This window comes from Pygocentrus nattereri, chromosome 13 (genome assembly GCF_015220715.1).
Source record: "Pygocentrus nattereri isolate fPygNat1 chromosome 13, fPygNat1.pri, whole genome shotgun sequence".
NCBI classification, from domain to species: Eukaryota; Metazoa; Chordata; class Actinopteri; order Characiformes; family Serrasalmidae; genus Pygocentrus; species Pygocentrus nattereri.
The window spans coordinates 22,670,827-22,692,615 of record NC_051223.1 but is presented as its reverse complement, the minus strand read 5'-3'; the positions used below and the strand labels follow the sequence as shown (position 1 = coordinate 22,692,615).

Genomic DNA, 21,789 nt, shown 5'->3' with positions numbered 1-21,789 from the left:
GTGTTACCAACAACTTCCTCAAAGCTCCAAGTGAGAAAAGAAAATGGAACAGGTTGATATCACTGTGCTGTGAATACATTAACCTACTTTAAGATTACGACCATTTAACTTGCCCACAGTCTATTCCCTTCCTACTTATTCTTTTGTCAAGGCACTACAGCTGCCCAGGGCTTTACAGTAACCATGTATACGTGAGTCCTAAGGGAAATGGAGAGAGGATCAAACAGATCTACTAGCTGGGGTTGGTCTTGTTCTACCAAGAAAACATGGGTACAAACTTTGAAGAATATTGGTATGAACTCAAAGAGTTCTATTACTGACGAAAGGTAAAAGTACCTTGACGAGACAAACTATATATCAAACAAAAAGGAACTGAAAATAAAAAAATGCTGTCACATACATAGAACTAAAGTCCAGCTTCAACAAATCTGTTCATCTGGCGCTGATAACCCATATGTCTGCATCATGTCACTGTATGACCCCCCAGTATTTAAAAGTCCAGGAGGATTCAAATATATCTGTGCTGTACAGTCTTATGCAAGAACAGCAACCAGAAAAACAGAAATTGTGAGTTTTATATGTCAACTGAAGATATGGTTTTTTTGTGCGACAGCGACAGTATGAATGAAAACCAATCACTTTTGTTTTTGATCATCTCACAAATTTTCAGTACTCGTGTTCACCATCTTTTAATTCTTCACCCTTGCTCTCCCACTGGAGTAGTAGAAGACTCATCATTAATATAGCCACTGCAAGAAAAAGGTCATGTGAGAAACAGGCAAACAGAGCTATGAAAAACCTGTATTAAGGCTGTATTTCAAACCAGAGCACTTTAGCATGGGCGCTGGCCATCTTGATTAAAACAGATCATGGCTTCCAGTGAAGACAAGCTTATGACAGATGATGTCATTATCCCTAGGGCATGGACCCTAGGAACAGTAAGACTGATCTCACCACCAACCAGCCAACTTTTTCAAATCGTATAAATGGCAAAATAATCCATTCCGCAGTAAACTGTTTTATTGATTTCTTTTAATAATAAACAGTTTATAAATTATTACAAACTATGAAGTTTATGAATTCTGACAAATTACGTCCTTCATGTTCAGCACAAGTCATATCTGTCAAAGTGAATCATTAACTTTGCTCATTTGATAAAGGAAAAAAAATGCGTTGATGTCACTCAGAGGTAAAGTAACACATGCACCAAATCCACAATGTCTCCATCAATTGAAACTGCAGTGGATGTAGCGTCAATATACATCAGTATGGTGGCCAAGGTCCATTTTTTTGTAAACCTAGGGGAGTACCTTTAAAGTACTAACAGTATTTGCGTGTAACAAGAATGTGACATTTTAGAGCCACTTCACAAGAACGCACCAGAAAGCAAGTTGAGGAATCGTTATTCTCACCTTTCACCTAGATAATCCCCAATGGCTGTCTTGTTGAGGCCCTCACCCTTATAAAGGAACTGAGCAATGTCCTCACAGGTATTCTTCAGTAGGTCATTCTCTATCAGGAATTGGATCCCCTGCAAAGAGACACCATAGTTAGTAATAACATTCCCTACTATTTCTGGTGGCTCATTGGTCACTACCAGAGCACTACCACACTTCCTGCTGATAAAAAAAGAAGATATTTAAAAAAATAATTAAAAAAATAACACATGCTCAGGTTTTCTCTCAATTAACCTGTACTGCTGTTTGAGGGTTGTGCAGGGTGTACAGGGTGACACTTATGTGCATCATAATTCAAGCAGTGTCATCTACACAGTGAAAGTCAAAGTTTAAAGGAAAAAATGGACTAGCCATGTGATGTAAAGGTCATTTATTCCAGAGGTGGCAGCTATTCAATTATACACCTGAACTCTGACTCTCTACATCATATATATGGAAGGATTCCAATAGACAGAAGAAAAAGGGGCCTGCAAACTGACCTTCACAGGGTCAAACACAAAGACAGACAAAAGGAGTATAATGAGTGAGATCCACAGACACAGTGTACCTTTTTAGGATCCATGTTGAATTTCTTTCGGCCCATGGCCACCTGTTTATTCCTCTGCATGTTTTTCCTGTGTATATGAAGGTACAAGGGGAATATCAGTGAGCGTCCAACCTAACTCATTACCTCATAATCTTAAAAGCTCAGTGCATGAGCACACAACTAGCATCAGTCTCAGTAGCGGGGAACACCTCAGCTACTGAAGAGCTGACACCTTCATTACAGGCATGCTAATTGTACTACACATTACAGTAACACTCAAAAGAAACTAAAACGTGTGGGGGGTGTCTGAGGGGATAACAGAGGAGCAGGTGCAATAATGGTAGAATGCAGAGAGATTAAATGATGAGCTGAAGGGCTTCTTTCCTTTTTAATTTGCCTGGGTAGGAGCTTCATAAGACAGACAGACAGACAGACAGACAGACAGACAGACAGACAGACAGACAGACAGACAGACAGACAGACAGACAGACAGACAGACAGACAGACAGACAGACAGACAGACAGACAGACAGACAGACAGACAGACAGACAGACAGACAGACAGACAGACAGACAGACTAGTCCTTGAATCACAATAATCAGGCCCCTCTTCAGCAAAAGTAGCAACTGTTTTGGAAAAAGTGGTAATTAAGCCACCAGAATGAAGTAAAATACTACAGGGATGACATTTAATTTGACTTCTTAATAAGAAAATTATAAAGTTAGACTACACAGGATATACATTAAGTCCCACTGAAATTTAACAAATGCCACAAAGTTCTTGGGTTAAATTATCTGATTTATATGCGGATCCATTAAAACATACATTACCCTTCCAACTTATACATTATGCAGTCTCAGGATCAGTGGTTTAACTGATCTGCAGTAACTGTTCAGTAAACCAAAACTGATTCTGGGTAGGTATAATGACAGGGCTGTCCAATCTTATCCACAAAGAGTCAGTGTTGCTTAAGATTTTCCTTCCAATGAAACAGGAGCATGCATGATCAATTGCTGAAGACCAACTGATTAAAACAAGTAGAATCGGGCATGTCCCGCTTTCTTGGACTGAGAACCTGCAGCCACAATGTAGTTACACCGGCCCTTTGTAGATAAGATTATAATGATGCAGTCTGAACTTTCACATCCACTGACTGCTAATGGATCACATTTTGTTTTGATGTATGGGTCTGATGAGTCAATGCAGCACATGGAATGATTCAAACAGTACTGGAGGGCATTAAACAGGGATTTGTTATATGGAATGTCAAAGATACAACAAACTGTGGGATCTCATCGTTCTATGACAAAGTCAGTTTCTATTTTTCAGTTTTCTATTGCCTACAACTTCAACTAGGCATTTGCTTTAATAAAAGCAATATGCACCTTTCAAATCACTAAAAAAAGATAATTAAATATGTCCCAGCTCTGTGCTGATATACAGTGAATCAGGAAATGGTTGCGTAAAAACCTTATGTTTTTCCCTGAAGTACAAACCTTAAGGGAAGGCTGTGTTTTATCCAAGGGAATATTCATGGGTGTCACATAAAATCTCTCACATTTCTCTTAGCTAAGAGAAACACTGAGGGGTTTACTACAGTGGTTGATATGTTGCTGTAGTAAAATTCCATCGGATCCATGACGGCATTCTCTCATTCATAGAACTCATCACCAGCTAACCTAGCTAAATACTGAAACATAATTTTGCTGATGTGTTGCTCCTGGCAAGGTAAAAAATTAACTGTTTAATTTAACTGCCAATAAAGTGCTTCTTCCACTTGGTGGACAACCCTACACAGATCAAGAACAGGATCAGGAAAAACATCTCCACAATGGACTGTAAATGTTTCTTTCTTGTTTTGAATACAATGAACAAAGTAAAAGAACATTATATATTTACCAATTGATTCAAGCAGGTACAGTACTGTGTGAAAGTTTTAAGAATCTAAGCAAATTTTTAAACAATTTATCTCAGCAGTGAGTTTATCACAATATACATTAGAATAAAGTCATTTTCATAATTCAAATTAACATAAAAACAATAAAAAGTAATAAGAATTTCTTGGGTCCATATTTTTCCTTGACACCTTCACATCCGCCACAGAGACTCGTTAATATCATCAATTACATCATGAGCACAATTTACTGAAGCACTGATTAGTCAAACCAGGAGCTGCTTTTTAACTACATATAATACTGGGCTTCCTCGAGGAGAGGCTTGAAAATGGTTAAACAAACACACACTAACATTCATAAAATCACTACATATACACATTATATACTTTATATATTCACAAATACACACCTTTTATATTATATATATAAAAATCATTATTAATTAATATTCTAGAAATTTTGTTTCTTCAAATATTAACACTTTTCTCAGCAAATAAACACATACTACACAAATAAATTGATTTTGAAAATGTGTCTTGGGTGCCTAAGACTTTTGCACAATACTGTACATACTACTTTCTTTGTGTAGCCGTTTTGCGTGTCAGTTAATCCCTTTCTTGACATTCAAGCCTGCACTTGTGGCATACACGTAAAGACACAATGTCGTCAGACAAACTGCAACCAGACAATTTTAAAATGATTTAAAATGAATTCTTTCACATTTATCCAGAGTGTCTTATTTTGCATTTTAAGTGTGTGTATGATGATTTCACTAAAGGAAGCCCTGAGGTACCACTTAAGGTTTTGTGCAACACACTTAAGCTGAAGAAATATTTAAAAGACAATGTTAGGGTAATCTTGATGTTTTATGCAACCAGGCACAGGTTTTTAAAGGCTTAAAATTTGGACCCAAAGAGGGCACTGCCCTTACAAAAGGAAGATGGTGAAGGCATGCACTGTTCAGACAGCTGCCCCCCTCAAAAAAAAAAAAAAAAAAAAAACCTCCAGTCCATCGGCCCCAATTACTCCACTTCTATTCAAAACAGCCCTGTATAATTCAGCAGAATCCCCTCACACAGGGGACACAGTCATTAAACATTTACACAGTGGTGTGTGAGAGGGTGTTTGTGTGCGTGTCTGTATGAGAAAGTGAATCTATGTATGTCTGTGTGTCTACGGCAGACACATAACAGACAGCAGTTTGAGCTGGTCATTACTGTTTAATGGAGAGAGAACTTTATTGTTCATGTCTGTCTGTACCTCGGATTGTGTTATGATTTCAGAACAGAGCCACTGGTGCCACCCACATCACAAGAAATTAAAAAAAAAAAAACAACAACAAACAAACAAACAAAAAAAAATGCACAAAACACTGACCTTTCTTCAGTGGATCCCAGGTTCTCAATCTCATTCGTCACCTCTGCTATCTCATCCTTCAGCCGCTGAAGGGCAAAAACAGACAGAAGTGGACAGGTGAACCAAAACAACCTGATTTTTTTTTTTGTAATCTGATGAGGAATGTTAAGGAGCGATGGAAGGCTATGCAAGTGTTATTATCACTGAATTAAAATATGCAAGCTTTATAATTATTCAGGCATTTCAACAAGTCTGCTCCAGTCTGGCTCTTGCACTGAATATGAAGGGTCTGAAAAGGATGAAGTGGGGGGGAAGAGGGAAAGATTAGAAGAAAAGAGACAAAGGCAGAGAGAAAGACGCTGTGATTTCAAAAGAGAAAAGCAATCCTGAGGAATCCTTTCATCTCCAATAACAGGCTGCTGATACAGTAGCTGACAAAAAAGGTGTGGGGAGGGTCAGAGATTTGCTGCTATCCCATCATCTGCAAGTCATCTTGTAGGTCCCAGTAGGTCAACTGGTCAGCCTTTGATTCGCCACACATACACACATGGGTGACCTTATAGGTGGTCTAAAAAACAGTGTTAGATCCTGGCTCTTGCATACACAAGGGTTAGTGTTAAAAAAAAAGTGATAACTTCTGTTATGGTATGCACCATAAAAGAAGAAACTACTGGTCACACAGACAGGTTATTTGATATTGCCAAGTTGGAAGATTTAGGAGGTCAGAAAAGACCACGTTGCCATGTTGGTAGGGAAGATGTAACTCTGCTCTGACAGAAGAAGCCAACATCAGCTTACCTGAAGAAATGCATTAGTTTACCTAAATAAATACGTCCCTAATTAACAAATACCTTAAATGTTCACTTGGAAATGTTTTAATGAAAAGCTAACATGAACCACAGCAAAGCAGCCGCTGAATGCGTCTTGCTGGCTGAAATGTCACACCCCAAACCACACACTTATGTACTTTAACTACTACACCACTGAGTGCACTTTTAATGGTATATGCACTATTAGTACACAATATTTAGTGTGCTAATATGTGATTTTAAGATTGGGCACACCGCTTTGAAATGGCATTTAAAAAAAGTGATTAAAAAAAGTGTTTTACTGCCTTTGCTGTATCAGTTTTGGCTGTATCATGTTACAAACCACCTCAGCAAAGTAATCTTTCATTTTTTAATATTTTCTTTTAAAGTGTAGTAACATTTCCATCCATGTCAGTTTAAAAAGTTAAAGCCACAATAACAGTGGTCTATGGGCCTGACTTTACAGTAAACTTTAGCCATTTAATTTTTAATAGGAAGCAATTTATAGGCTGTAAATGTGTAATTTATTAAACCTATAGGAAAAGCTACCAAGCCAAGAACTACCAAACAAAAGTTTCTGTGCAGAAATTAAAGAATGTTTATTTTCTCAGATCTATGCAGGCTTTGGTGTAGTGTTATCATATAAACTGCTGTGTTGAAACAGGTTATTGGAGAAAGGAGCTGCAGAAAGGAGCAGCCTGTCAGTCAACATTCACAGCTTTTTTTTTTTTCCAGGAAACACACAGCACGTTGGTAGCATAGCAAAGTGACACATAAGAGCATTTTTTTTTACTCTTGCTGATTATCTTATCAATCATCAATGGGCATGATCAGACAACAGTATATTGCACATGATCTCACAAGCCTTTATTTAATTTTTTTTTATTAAATTATTTATATAATTTAATTATAGAAATAATTCTTAGTTGCAGCCTTTAAACCTAACCTGTCAACTCTACATTATGTTTAATACACTAACTCTAATTGAAATTTATGTTAGTGGGGAACTCTCAGGAATTTATAGGCCTTCAGACATGGCCTAATGATTTCTGCAACAAAATAAAATGGTATCATTTTTAGTGCAGTTTTATTTAATATATCATCATCGTGCCAATTTATGTCAATTCAAAATGTGTGTTTCACAAAGGACATCAGGAGCTAAACTAAAGGCACAGCAGATTAACCACGAACATAATTAAGAACTGAAGTGTTTTCCACATACAGCCCCACCCCTGCTAATCCTTTTATATTGTATACATTTTTTCATAGATACCACATAGATACCACGCTTACTTTCCATGTTTGCAGCCACTGCTTTATAACCACACTGCTTAGTTTAGCAATCTATCATCTTCCAGCAGCAAAGGCTTAGATCAATGCTGCTCATATTACAAATCCATCAAGCAGAGTCTCTTGCATTAACCATCTCTCTCAGTGTCTCTTGCATTAACAGTTCATCTCTCTTGAGCACTGTACCCTGTGAGGTCAGACCAACACCTATTAACATCTGCCCTGACCCAGTTATTGCTAAGCTCTTCCCCTCCTCCAGTGTGTGTGACCCAGAAACTTCACTTCAAGGTCAGGGTACAGTAGTAGAGGCCAGGATGCTCCATGCATAAAACAAAGGCAAGCAGATACATACTTCTAATAAAACTCCTGATTTGAATGGAGGAGCACAGATGCTAGATTATGATGTGTGCAATCATAGCACAAAAAGCTTTAAAGCTCTCTCCAGACAGTAAAACTAATCATTTGACAGAAAGACATGCTTAACCCTTATAAGTGGTAATTATCGCCAGCAATAAAAGCATAGTGAAATCTGACATTATCTCTCACTCATATCTCACTGAAACAAGGAGAGATATTGTGATAAATGTTTATTGCTTTTAAGCATAAAATTTGTGCTCTATTTAGTCATGTTTTAACAAGCAAGCAAAGCAAAACAAAGTGAGACATTACAGTATGGTCAAACTAGGAAAAAGCATTGATGGCATTAACAGTCTTTGTGCCGGTATTAATTGATATCCGTTAGATCTGTAATTATGTACTCACTAAAGAAAAAGCTTCAAAGATGTGACAAATACACAAACATTTATATTCATCAGTGACCTCCCTAACTTACTCGAAAACAAGCACTTAATGACCCACAGAGGCCATATCACATACACAGCATTGATCAGATCAAGTTATCCCTAATTGGAATGACAGCATTATTGAACACCAACAACTAACAGCGTGGTACCCAACAGTAATCACGGCTTATGACAACTAGAACAGACTCACTCAGAGTCTGACAGCTACTGGTTCAATAGGCAACTACAAAAGCCATTTAGTGCAGACAGCCAGCCATTGATTCCCAACCTGACCTGGTATCATAGCAGGACCCAAAGGAGTGCCTTCAGAAGAGTGAAACAGTTACTTATACATGAGGCAAATTCTGCATGTGCTTTACCAACCAATTGGCTTCATCAAAGTAAGAATCGGAGTCAGACAAAAACACAAACTTAAATTATTAGTGAAAATGATTTATTAATGTGAAATTAAAAACTGCTATTCATGTTTTCATTACATCTGCCCATACGGATGCTGGTTCTGTGGTATGACCAGTAAACACTGACTAAAAGATAAGAGGTCTGTCAAGCAAGTTGCCCAAAGAAACCTTGTCCATTCTAGGTCAGAGTGCAGTCTAAGGGTGAGCAGGCTGCCCTCTAGGAGCATCACATGGTTCCTCAAGCAAAAGCAGTACTCTGAATAAGCCCAGCCTGAAGGTCTGACTTCACCCCAGTGCTGTGCCCAGTTCATTTCCCCCCACATTACAAGAACTCCACACAAGAGCAAGGCACACCAAGAGCTGGCGATGTTTTAATGAACAATATCTCACTTATTCCTCTCTCACTGTTTGGATGGAATATAACCATACTATATCACATATTTTGTTCACAGGATCCTCTTGTAACTCATCATAAGGTTCCATGTGATTTTGTTCTCTGAGAGTTATGACATTTTTGTTTTGTGGAAAAAGGAGTTGATAAAGCTGAGTTTTCATCATCTCTGTTTCATCAACAGAATTCCTCAAATGGTTTTGTGATCTTTCCTAATGCTGCTGTAACATTGCCTGTGTAGAGGGATGTTCAGAACTGTCATGTGGATAAAATGAAAGAGACTGTGCAAGTGAAGGGAAAGATGCAGTGTTACAGGCAGGGGATAAGCTGGGCTAGAATGCATCAGAGCTCCAGCATCTTTGGTGTGTATGAATGGGCAAATGGAGAGGAGCTGTAAAGCTGGGCCTACACTACACAACATTTAAAATTCTAAAATGAAATGAAAAATGAAAAATCGCTTCAGATTGTGACAATTTGTTGGAAAGGGCCAATCGTGGTTAAAAACTGTAGTGTATCGGGGCTAAAAATCATAATGTAAGTCCTGCTTAATTTGACTTACTTGGCACTGAACCTTTCAACAAACACGCCCTCAAAATTCGTCTGCGTTTTTTTCCATGTACGTGGTGGCACACCCTCTTAGTACCGTTCTACTGACTTTCACAGTCATAATAGTATGTACTGAAACCTTTCTGCTGTTTCATGATGTTTTAACTTAAACTAAAATACTACAGATGCACATTCAGAATCTACAGATTTGTTCAAAGCATGAAATCAGTCCTCAAACAATTAATTGTTAATATTTTGGAAGATGTGTGTTGCAACTTCTTGGTGTAAATAACGTGAGCCTGGTAAATGTATTTGAATTCTGCTGCTACACTTACAACAAAATGTTGAAGCATAATTATTCATTACTTAAAATGCTAATTAGCCATACTTATTTGATTCATGTTCTTAAAAAGGCAACTAATTCAGACTGAAATAATGTAAATGTCAGTTTGACCCATTAAAGTGCATCTGGCTAACAACGTACTGGAACTGTGTGTGTTTCATGTGTCCATTTACTCCTCAAAGTGTGAGCTTCAGATTTAAATAAAAGACGAATAAAAAATTTATATATATATATATATATATATATATATATATATATATATATATATATATATATATATATATATATATATATACACACACACACACACACACACACACACACACACACACACACACACACGTAAATCTGCCAGTACAGAAATTGGAATCAGCCATAAAAACAATGAATTATTTATATCATAACTAAATAAATTTGTAAATCATGCTTTAACCTTTATGTAGCCTAGATTATTTGCCCTCATTCACCCAAAGTAAATCCCAATTGTTTTGTCACAAAGCACATGACTGAGGAAGCTAAATCAAATATTTGCTTATACAGTTGTCCTATTCCTTGTAACTATGTTTAGGCTACCATTTTGCCATCCAAAGTTCCAGTTTAACCCCTGGTTATAGGATATGATGAAAGAGAAAGAGAAAGGGATAGACAAACAAAGATAAAAACATCCTCATGGAACTGTCTGATTCACTGTTTTCATTTCCCAGTAATAAGCAAAGCAGTAAAGATGCATTAGTGTTTATTGATCCCTCTAAAACGCGCCAGAGGTATGTAGACCGGACAACGTGTAGGTGAAAAGATACAACTCTTCTGCTGCATTCAGCTTGTATGGAAGACTGACCTGGGCAATCAGGGAATGATGGATGACTCCAACGGGACTCCAAAGGGTGGACATCTAACAACTAAGTCCAATTCAAATGGAATGCCACCAAAATTCTGTTAACGTTTACTCAATTGATTAAGTCATTTAAAGAAAAGAAGACGAGGTCAAATGGTCCAAGCGCGGAGAGGATCAATGATCGGAATTCCAAATGCATAACACAATCAGTATAATTGAATTTGCACCACCTGCTCCGAAGTACACAGTCTTCCCCAAAAGCCCATCTAATACAGTCTTTTTATTAGGGCGGGATGTGCATGGTCTTCTTTTTTACCCAGTATGCCTTTTGCTTTATGACTCACTGAAGTGCACACATAGACACTAGAATAACTTAGCATCTCACCCAGTGTTGTAGCAACGTTGAGGTAGAAGGCCATAAAGTCACATGTACCTCTGTGAGATTAGTGGAATTGATTAGGATAAATGAAATGAGCATCTGACATTTTAAAAGAGAACGAAACATCACCCTCAGATCTCACCAACAAGATCTCCACCCAGGCACCAAAATGACTTCTCAAAAGGTATGCAAATGTGAAACCAAGCCCTCTTGTGGCTTACCTACACCCACACCAAGTACAGCCAACTCAAAACAAAAGAAATGTGACCTTTCAAGGTTTATTTGCTATGGACAGATATGACAGGGTGGTGTTGTGGGTGATCATGTCAAGCAGGTTGGTATTTCTCATGAATGTGACTTTCCAATATATAAAGCCGAGGGACCAAAGAAAAATGTGTTTGTTGAATGCCATAAAAGTTCACCAACACAAGCTAGAAAAAACATTATACAGGTGATGCCACTCCAGACAGTATACAGGCACAAGACAGCATGGACGGGAGTGACTCTGAAATAAACCTAAATGCTTTAGTCTTTATATAGTACAGCACTGAAGGAGTATGTAAGGTCTAAAGTTCAAGTAAGATCCCTAGTGTGTGCTGTCGCTCAGTATGTATAAAAACATTCCATTTCACAGGCTATTTAAAAACAGGTATAATATTCTCACCTGGATATCCTCAAGCAACTCCTGCTTACGCCGCCGTATGTTCTCCAGCTCCTGCTTCTCTTCTGGGGTCAGGTCATCCGGCACTGGGTGGAGGTAAGGGAGAATTTTGAGCATGTGACATACAGACTATGTTTTAGACAAGAGGTGCTCAAATCCGGACCCTGCATCCAGTTTCTGGTCCTGCATTCTGTATTCACTGATAATTAAATGTGCAGGTGATGTCACTGACTAGATACCTAGTCTCAAATCTATGAGTAACTGCAAAATCTGGAACTGGAAACTGGATTCAAAGTCCAGATTTAAAGACCTCTGCTTTAGACTATGCATTCTATTTGGTACACATCTATTGTCTGAACAGCAAGGAATGCACCTGTAACACGTTTTACAAAGCAGAGAAGTGGAGAAGATATTCATGTGTGGTGTTAGGTGCAAGACATTTGACGCTTCAGCATACATCACACCAAATGGATAGAATGAAGAATTTAGCACTTATTTTGCTTCTTTTTCGATGTGAAAGACAAATAGAAAAAGCCCAGCAGGTTTAATTTTTCCTACTTCGTGCATGCAAACATGGGCAAGTGCCTTGGACACTTCCAACTAGCATTTCTACACTGAAGTAAACCACCTCACCAAGCAACAGTGGTAAGGGGTACTTGTCTTCTGTTTCTCAACGTATTTTAGCAAAGCTCAATAATAACAATTAACAATATAGTGGACAGTATGCAAGCCAGTGAATCAATATTTATCTTTGAGATTTTTTTTTTTTTTTTAATGCAACTGTTGTACTTAACTTATAATGCCTAGATACAAATGAGATACTGAGATAAGAATATTTTAGAGCATTCTGTTGAATAGAATAGAAACCCAAAATTACTGCAATACAATCGTGCTACATTAACCTGTGTGCTTTTTGTTCTTCTTCTACAAAGTTAACCCCTCAGGAATACCCTTTTCCCCAATTGGGACAATCAGTGTGTAGACACACGGCAGAGCAGCAACCCACATGCATTTTGTTTAAGACTGATGTTAAATAAAGATCACAGTCTTGTTGTCTTCTCTCAATAATTCATTTGAAAGACCAGGCAAGCAGAGAGTTAACAGAAATGTGCTGATACTGATGTGGATGGAATTGTGATATAAAAAGAAGACAGAAAGACAGCCTAAGGCACAGGAGTGCCTGTAAACCCCACATACACTCAGCATCGCCTTTCCCAGGCAATCAATAACCAGGAGAAACAGTGGCGTCAGAAGATGGGCCTCTGATTAGGAGTATCAGGATACTGCCAAGGGAGCCCATTATTATGCTCAGCACAAATGCAAATCTGGCATGTTTCATCAAACCCATGGTACATACTCTAGTTCAGGAATGCCTCTGTGCAGTTCAGCTTTAGAATTCACATCAACATATTTCAAGGCTTTATTTGTGGATTCAAATTTTTGAAAAATATCTACGTTATCTGGGGCAGACTAGCCACTCTGAATCATAGCTAACCGCAATGGTCAGCAGTTCTGATCTACTGTGGAGAGCCTTGATGTAGGGCAACTTAAACAATGTATATTTTATAAGGACTCTGAATCCATAAAGGCACATATTAAGCAGCAGCAATTTCATTTAAGTGCTTTGCTGAAGGGCACTAAAGTGATGTCCACACCTGGGCTGAATTCCAGCATCTCTCAGAATAGCCAGAGAAAGCCAGTACAAACCAGACCAAAAAATAGTTAAGACAGTGCTATGACCATTGTGAAAGGAAGAGCCACAAATCTTTCTAAACTTTCCAGGACAGTGGAAATCAAATCACACTCACTGTAAGAATTCCATGTCTACTTGATGAAGTAGGGCTTTCTGGCTACTTTAATAAGGTCAAGTATCACAAATACCATATTTTCCAGTTACAGTGGTCTACTCTGTGACCACTCCACACCATAAGCAAAGTTACAAATAATGTTTCACAATAATATCCTATACGGTTTTCATGGAGTTCATAGGAAAAAAGCTGCCATCATACTTCAGAAAGAAAACTGCAGGTCTAAAAACTCCAGACTCCATGTTAGAAGACGTAGTTTCATCCAACAGATGGAAAATCCTTTACATTCTTAAAGTTTAGTCATCCAGTGAAAGGTACACAATTATTGAGATAATACATCTCTTGTTACTACAGCTGTACAATAAACTTGTAACAACTACTTATAATTATTCAACTTAAAGCTTCACACTGCTGCTTTTGCATAAATTTATTTATTGCATGGTATGCAACAGATAATGCTGATGCTACTGTAATGAACATTAAAGAGAATATCAACATTCACCACCACTGTAAAAAAAATGTCTACTGTTTGTCTACAATAACCCATTTCATCAAACCACTCTGAAAGACTTTACATCTTAATTATTTATTTATACAAAAATGTTGACCACTGGTGGTTTTCCCCTTTCAAAGAGTCTACCTTGGTTATGTTGTCAAAGTGATCTTCTAAAACACCACATTTATGCATCTACATACAGAACATATCATTCTTTAGGCTGTCAATGCAAATGGCAATGCACAGGTTAGTCGTAAACACATTTTCCCCCACAGAAAACAAGGGGCATCTGACTTGTCCTATCAATGACATACAATACAACACAGGGTAATGAATCAATAAAACAACTCTGCCCTGGCCTCCCAGTCATATCATTAGCTACCCACACTAAAACACCAAAATCCTCTGTCTGATCCCGCAGGAAGCCTTCATACAGAAATGAACTGGTGAGCTACATATAGTTGACCTTGTTCACATCCAATACAAAAATGAAGGCATGTCTTGGGATTTTTCCTGTCCATAGTAACAGTCTGTGTAGATGACCACAAGCCATCAAGTCATCAAAAAATTCCAAGTCAGCACACAGCACACCCCACTAACCAACCATCGTTTCACTACTAAAGCACATTTCTCATAGTTCTTTTTGGTCACCATGGTAACACACTGCCTGCATCTTACCCCCCTTGAAGCTTGACAGGCAGCTGTGGAGAAGAATGACTAGCTCCCTCCCAAACTACCCCACCCCCGCCTCTCAAACCTACACCAACAAAGTAACATAGCCTGCTTCTGTCCCATCTTAGAGAAGATATATGCAGCACACACACAAAAAAAAGAACAAAAAAGAAATGCAACAGATGTACAAAAGCTACAGACCAAAAAGGACAGAACTGGCTGTGTTGGATGTCTGTTGTCTGTTAAAATTGTCCCTCACATGATGTGGTCACTTCATTGGAAACAGTAGCTGCAGTTCTCGACAATGCTGTTGCACGGAACACTATCTGTATGACCGAGATAGCTGAAAAACAACAACCGCGTCCATTATACTGCCTAGCCATCTTATCATAACGCAGAAAAATTCCTGCATACAAGGACACTACCAGCCTACTGCTGGCTCTTGTGCTCCTTTTTAGGCATCTGTTTACTGTTTAAAAATATTGTAAAAATATTGTTGGTTACTGGTTTGGTCTACAGTAGTCTGCAGCACTCATGAGGTAAAACTGTCCGATTATCCACTCAAAAGAAAGTCTTTATGAGATAGAATATGCTCTTCACACAAAGTGCCTAACTAGCCATCATGTGCCACATAGAAAGAAAGAAAGAAAAAAATGTACCCACTTTTTGCAACAACGGTGATTCAGCAATGATGGGGGGGGAAAAAAAAAAAAAAAAAAAAAAAAGCATGAAAGCATTCTAACTTTAAAATCACATTCCAGCATTTCAAACAACCAGCAGGACTACTATCCTCTCAGCAACCCTCACCTGAACAGCTCAATCCATTAACCTCAACAGAAACTTGTGCATTAAACACCCAATTGAGGTCTAGAGAAATAAATGGTACATTATTTTAATCGCATGCAAATTTCTGTCCGTGCAAAAATAATACTAAATACAATAACCAAGTCAAACAAAGCAGATGCACTCAACAGAAGACTATAATTTAGTGATCATTACTAAATATCTGTATCTGCAAAAAACTCAGAGCTTTAGAAACCACAGGGAATTGTAATGATAAGTTGCAGAAGAAACTGGTCAGCTTAACGTTAATCATGCCGAATGTCTTGGTCATGAGTTATTCTGCTCAGCCACTAGTGCAACTTCACGGTGTTATACAGTCTGCAGGCAAGCATAAGAGCTTCAGCTTTGTAGTTTTTCTGCATTTAACTGTGCTACTGCAGGGCTTATGTATCTGCACATGCTTAGATGACCATAAATCTAATTCTTTCATATGCAAACAAAACACACTACTACACACAAAAATTAACAATGTTCCTGGAGGGCAGTCCAGAGGTTTGGTGATTTCTCTCCTCAAACTGTTAGTTGTCAGGTTTAGTAAGCATCTATGAGCAGAGAAATAACCGATCTGTGCTAAAGACCCCTGATGTACAGAATCATGGCATTCATTAAAGTAGTCTTAAAAGGCAGCAGCAGCAGCAACACAGAAGGGCTCTACATTACTCATACATTATTTTGCACTGCTGCACAACAGAAAATTTAACTTAACACTTTGATAGATTCTTTAATTACACCATGAAACAGCTCAGAGACAAAGACTGGGTGTGGAGAAAGACCAGTCTTACTCAGCTGTATAACAGCTTTTGTCTGTCTAAGGCAAAAACAACCATCGCTGGAAAGTAGCATGTTTATTCATGAAAGCAATGCATCAGCTTCTTTGTGCGTGTGATGGACTGTGAAATAGACTATGAGAGAGGAGCTTGTGTCATGCGTCACATCCCTGGGCACAGGACATTGTTTTGTTTTAGAATATCAGGATCTGTGCAATGATAAGTATTAACTTGCTGAATGGTAACAAGTAAGTAGCAGGTTGGATCTCTGGGCCTTCAATCTCCCAACCGTAGAAAGAGATGGCTGTAAATCTCGCTATCTTGACAGCAGAAGAAACATTTATTTTCTCAGATCCCAACTCTATTGCTCAACCTTGTTAGCCCTCAAATTAGGCCAGGACAGTGACACAGGCCCTGAGGAACCCAATTCCCATCACAGAGTTAATTCTCACTAGAGCTTACAATTAGAAATATCATGTTAAGCCTAATGACATCAAACATAATTCATTACTTTTAATACTTTCTCTGAAGAAATCTCAGCACCCTGGCCATCATCAGACAATAGCAGGGGTTGTGGTGAAATGCAACCATGCTAACCGCTGACATGATGTGTTTTTCTGTATGTCTCTGCTAGTTTCATTCTTCTTCAAGTCTAAGGCTGCTGGTAGATGTTTATATAGAGGTTCTGAAGCAGTAAGACTCTTAAATTACAATTAGACAATCACTGCAATGGCACTTCATGTTCACTTATTTATCTCTGCTGCTGCAATCAGTGCCTCTACTATATGACCCTATACATATCACTTTATACATTATCAGTATTAAGATGTACTCCTTCTACCTTGTACTCATGCTGCTGTTATTTGCACCTTACTATTTATTTTTACTTTTTTTCTTGGGAGTTAACTGGGATCTTGAGTACACCATTTCGTTCCACCTCATGTACCACGCGTGATGCGAATGACAAAGCCTTCTCTTATCTTATCTGATGTGTAAAAACTAAAAAGGTAACTAAAAAAAGCGTAAAACGAAGTTAGTGGAACAACACTTTTCCAAAGTCATTTTGGACCCGTTCAACTGATCTATTCAATATGAAACTTTTACACAATGTAACCAGCAACTTTTTCAGCAGTTTCAGGGTGCATTTACTGAACTAAAACCAATAACACAGGCTAATCCGTCTCCTGCACCTGGCAGTCTTCAAAGGACCAATGAAGTCATGCTGTAATAACACCAACTACATAGACACATCACTGCAGTTACATTAGCCTCTAATTATAGCTGGTGTCTACCTGGTTACAATATAACTGCATTTTACTTTCTGTCTGTTTACACCTTCCAAAACACTTCTAGCATAAAGCACAAGACAAATATGTTATTACTTAATATAAACTATATACAAACTACATTCAACTAAAGCCCTATTTGAGCTGGATTAGTTTGACTATGAGAGGTCTGGTAATGTAATTTGTAAGGGGTTTGACCTGCCGATTCATAGGAAATGAAGCACCCATGTAATTTCCTGAAATTACCTTAAACAGCCCATATCAATATTTCACAGCCTAGAAAAAAGAACTCCCAGTTAATACCAGATAGATTAGTATGATACAATTAATGTGGACTCATTTAGCTTAACAGGTGCTGCCCAACAGGACAATAAATGTACTGCCCTGTGAGAGCTCTACGATTCTTACTTAGCTGACTTGTAAGAACTACAGACACAGCACATTCATACAGCATTAACATCACAGATCTCATTGGTAATCACTCAAATTACAGTATATGCCCATGTAAAACAAATACAGCTTGAATAGACTAAGACCACAGCAGTTTGGACCATCAGCAATAATTTTGTGATAACTCTGCTTCTGTTCTTCAGTGCTCTATACATACTGACAACCCCCATGATATGTTTTACATAATTCTGATTATAATGACAACATATAGTCACATGAAAGTAGTATCTGTTAACTTTTGTTCAAGTGTGCTAAAATTCTGCATGGTTTTTCATTACCACAGGATAACACTCAGTAAAACAAAGCACCGTTTAGCATGCTGAGCCAAGTCCCATGCTCAACATATTTTTCCTATATACTGTGAGCAACCATGCATCCTACACAAACACAAAAATGTAATTACTGCATAATTTCACTGATTCAACCCCACCAGCTTCCATTAATTAACCACAGTCATGAGGAACTTAATCTGCACAACCTGAGAATAAGATACTGGAAAAATACTAATGTATAATTGTAAATAACACTGAATCAAGAAACTTCTAAACAGCTGCAGTGACATTGGATGCTTATGCTCATACTTGCATGTGGCCTTAAAGGAAAGAAAGACTGATAAAGATGTAAACTCCAATAATAAATGTCAAAAGCAGGTCAGAACAAGTGCTGCCAAATTAAAAATAGAAGATTTTATAGTCAAAGTTCATATCAGGTTAACTGCTTCTCCAAAACACATGAAACAAGACAAGCCACAATTCACTTACATTTACTCAGAGGAGCCAGAGACCCTGCACATGCACTGATAAGAGAAAGGCCAATGAACAGTAGCTTTGGATCAACAAACAGAGGAATTGAGTCAAATCGAGTGCCCTCAGACATACACACGCACTTATCAAAACAGAAAATATGCAGCTTGTGACCTTATTGCCTCAATGAACACAGCAGTTAGTACAAAGAATACGTGCATATATGGAAACTATGGAAATAAAAAATAATCAACATACAAGACTTTCCTGGAAGTTTCATGACCGAACGTCTATCTCGGACAGCCCTTTCTGGTAAAGGTGAGGACTACCATGAACACTTACTTCACTTTTGTATCATAACCTTTGGTCCAGTTAGCCAGATGGACTAAAGGATTGGGATGAGCCTCTGTATACCACTAGCACCAATAAGAGCTCCCAGTGTCTTCCAGTAATCCTCAGTGATCTATGAGCTCATTGAGAAAATGACAGAAGAGCTGAGTGCTCCTCAGACCCAAGGATAGCAGGATGATGGTGAAGAAGATGCTGGAGGACAGTACAGAAGCCAGCAGCGCTCGCAGTAAAGCAATAATACAGCTGATCTCAATGCGGTCTCTCAAAGTGTATGAAACCAACCCCCCCCCCCACCCCCCCCACCCCCCAGTCAGTGGAAACCCTCCTTTAGTCTCCTCCCTGCTCCTCTGACAGAACATCCCATATCAGCACACTCAGCACCACCTTGTGGTACCTTTAGATACCCCTTACATATTCACCATTTATCTTGGCTGAAACAAATTATACCACAATGCTCATATATATATCTGAGTGTGTGTGTGTGGCCTCGTGTTATATCATACGCAATATGAGGAGACATTTGTAAACTACAGGGTTAGGTCGTATTGTAAATCTTGGCTGTTTTGTATATTGTACAGTTTTGCAGCCCTGGTTTTTGCTTTTCCTCTGGACTTATTAAGATCCATCTCTGTCTTCCCACTTACAGAGTGAGGGCGGACTGGGCGAACTGGAGAGGCAAATGAGATAATAAGATAATTTTATTTATAGAGTACCAAGATGTACAAGCAAATCAACAAAAATTCCAATAGAAATATAGAAAAGTATTGAAGTATTACAGCAGACATTGCAATAACACATCACTAAAAATGATCAAAATAATAAAAGGAATAACGTTAAAGAAGAAGAATAAGCTCAAAGGAAAACATGTGCCTATATAAAAAATGAAGATATTTCATAACTGTCTGTCCTATTTGTTACTGCAATAAAATACACTTCTTCGGACTATATGTATATATATATATAGTAACACATTAGTTACTCCAAGTTATTTTATAAACTCTATAAAACTTCATATCAACCATCAATCATATCGGTATCAGTAGATATTTCCTGAAATAAAAACATAAGCCTCAAATGCTTACATTTTGCCAAAGTTGCATATAAATATTTGATTATTATTTATTGTATTCTGTACACAGAATGTTCAGGTGATGCTGGGCTATTGTGCTAAAATATATGCATTTTATTCATTTTACCGAAACAGTCAACAGTGGTTCAGAATCAAAGACACCACACACTAGTGGGTCTATAAAAACAGCTACACAGGCCCAAACAGGGTGAGCTGTAGCATGACAGAATTTAACAAGCTTTTTCAGGGTGCCGCCCAGTAAGTCCCGACTGACCTGGATTTCCGGGGTAAGGAGGGTACTGGACGAAAAGAGGATTGATTCCCTCCACCTTTTCCTTAACATCTGTCTTTCTGTGGTAAAACTATAGGGACTGAGGGACTGCAGGTTTTTGACATTTTTAATAGTTCATTTGCATAGTTTTAAAAGGTCACTGTTCTGAACAAGAACATGCTACTTTACAATCTTTTTGTGTAGAAATAAAATATGGATCTGCATTAGTCATGTTCACACATGTCAGGCTGAAGACAGGCAGCACATTTGACATTTGACACTGTACACACCAATAATGCAAGAGCATTATTCATTTCATCTAACATCATACTTAGATGGTCTTCAAAAGAAATGTAATGAAACCAATCAAATAACTAACATCCCTTCCCTCCATCTTCTGCCCAAAGATTCTCTAGCCTTTTTTTATAAGGGGCTACCATTACGCTGAATAAAGCGTCAAAATTACCAAAAGGTTGTACGCCCAACACATCAATCTCTGGGAAGCCACACTATTAATGCTTCACAAGATCTAACTCAATAAAGGACTGATAATTACATTATTAGCTGATGGTCCTTTAACAGAAAACTCCATATACTATACATTCTATAAAAGTAAAAACACAGCCTCAGTAAACCAATCACACCATCGCAGGCTGAATATGTTTAAATGATCTAGCATCTTTTTCACCATCATGTCTTTACCGAAAATGGGAACATTTTAATGTTATCTCGCTCAAAACACCAAAATACTACTCTTAGCAAATAAAATCAACAGATATGTAGACCAACACCCATTCAGGCATGCTGGATTTGCTCTTTTTTATTCATCAAGGCTTGTGGCTAGCAAATAAGTCAATAGCTTAACTGTTGACCATTTTAGAAGAGAACGTCCTGTTTGTGTGATATTACACTGACAGGCTCTGTCTCTAAACCCTCAGAGCCATGATCAGAAAAGGGGGATGGGAGTGGAAAAGTCAGAGAAAGAACTAAAAGCACAAGCAAGTTTGCGGATTGTGAGAATAGCAAACAGAGAGCATCATCCATCCAAGGCATCTATTCCAGGCAGCCAACAGACATAAAATGAAAGAAACAATTCTAATTTAGCAAACAACAGACGGCATCCTTAAAACAGTCTTTTATTAGACTACATAACGCTTCTAATACAGTCCTCTCTTCCTCTGCACCATGGCAACTATTTCAATAGACTGGATTAAAACCACACAGACATGTATGAAGGCTCTGCAATACAAAGGCTGAGTAATACGGCTTTACAAAACACCTGTGGGGGTACACAGGGGGCTTTAAACAAACAAAAATGTTGTCAACTAACCAAATACTTTGTA

The 21,789-nt window shown here is 38.1% G+C and overlaps 1 protein-coding gene across 5 annotated transcripts in view; it reads right to left on the bottom strand.

Moving 5' to 3' along the window:
- The window catches only part of cyth1b (cytohesin 1b), a 75,168-nt gene that overhangs the window by 8,597 nt on the left and 44,782 nt on the right, over positions 1 to 21,789 (bottom strand). For 4 of the 5 annotated variants that reach the window (XR_001857772.2, XM_017696087.2, XM_017696084.2 and 1 more), the window contains exons 2-5: positions 11,694 to 11,776; positions 5,257 to 5,321; positions 2,005 to 2,071; positions 1,413 to 1,531 (exon numbers count right to left, since the gene is read on the bottom strand). Coding sequence is in view for 4 of the 5 variants with exons in the window: in XM_017696087.2 (XP_017551576.1) it covers positions 1,413 to 1,531; positions 2,005 to 2,071; positions 5,257 to 5,321; positions 11,694 to 11,776 (334 nt within the window). In the remaining variant the exon portion in view is untranslated. Of the gene's footprint in view, positions 1 to 1,412; positions 1,532 to 2,004; positions 2,072 to 5,256; positions 5,322 to 11,693; positions 11,777 to 19,097; positions 19,346 to 21,789 lie in introns of those variants that run through there. The other variant, XM_017696088.2, reaches the window with a different exon arrangement.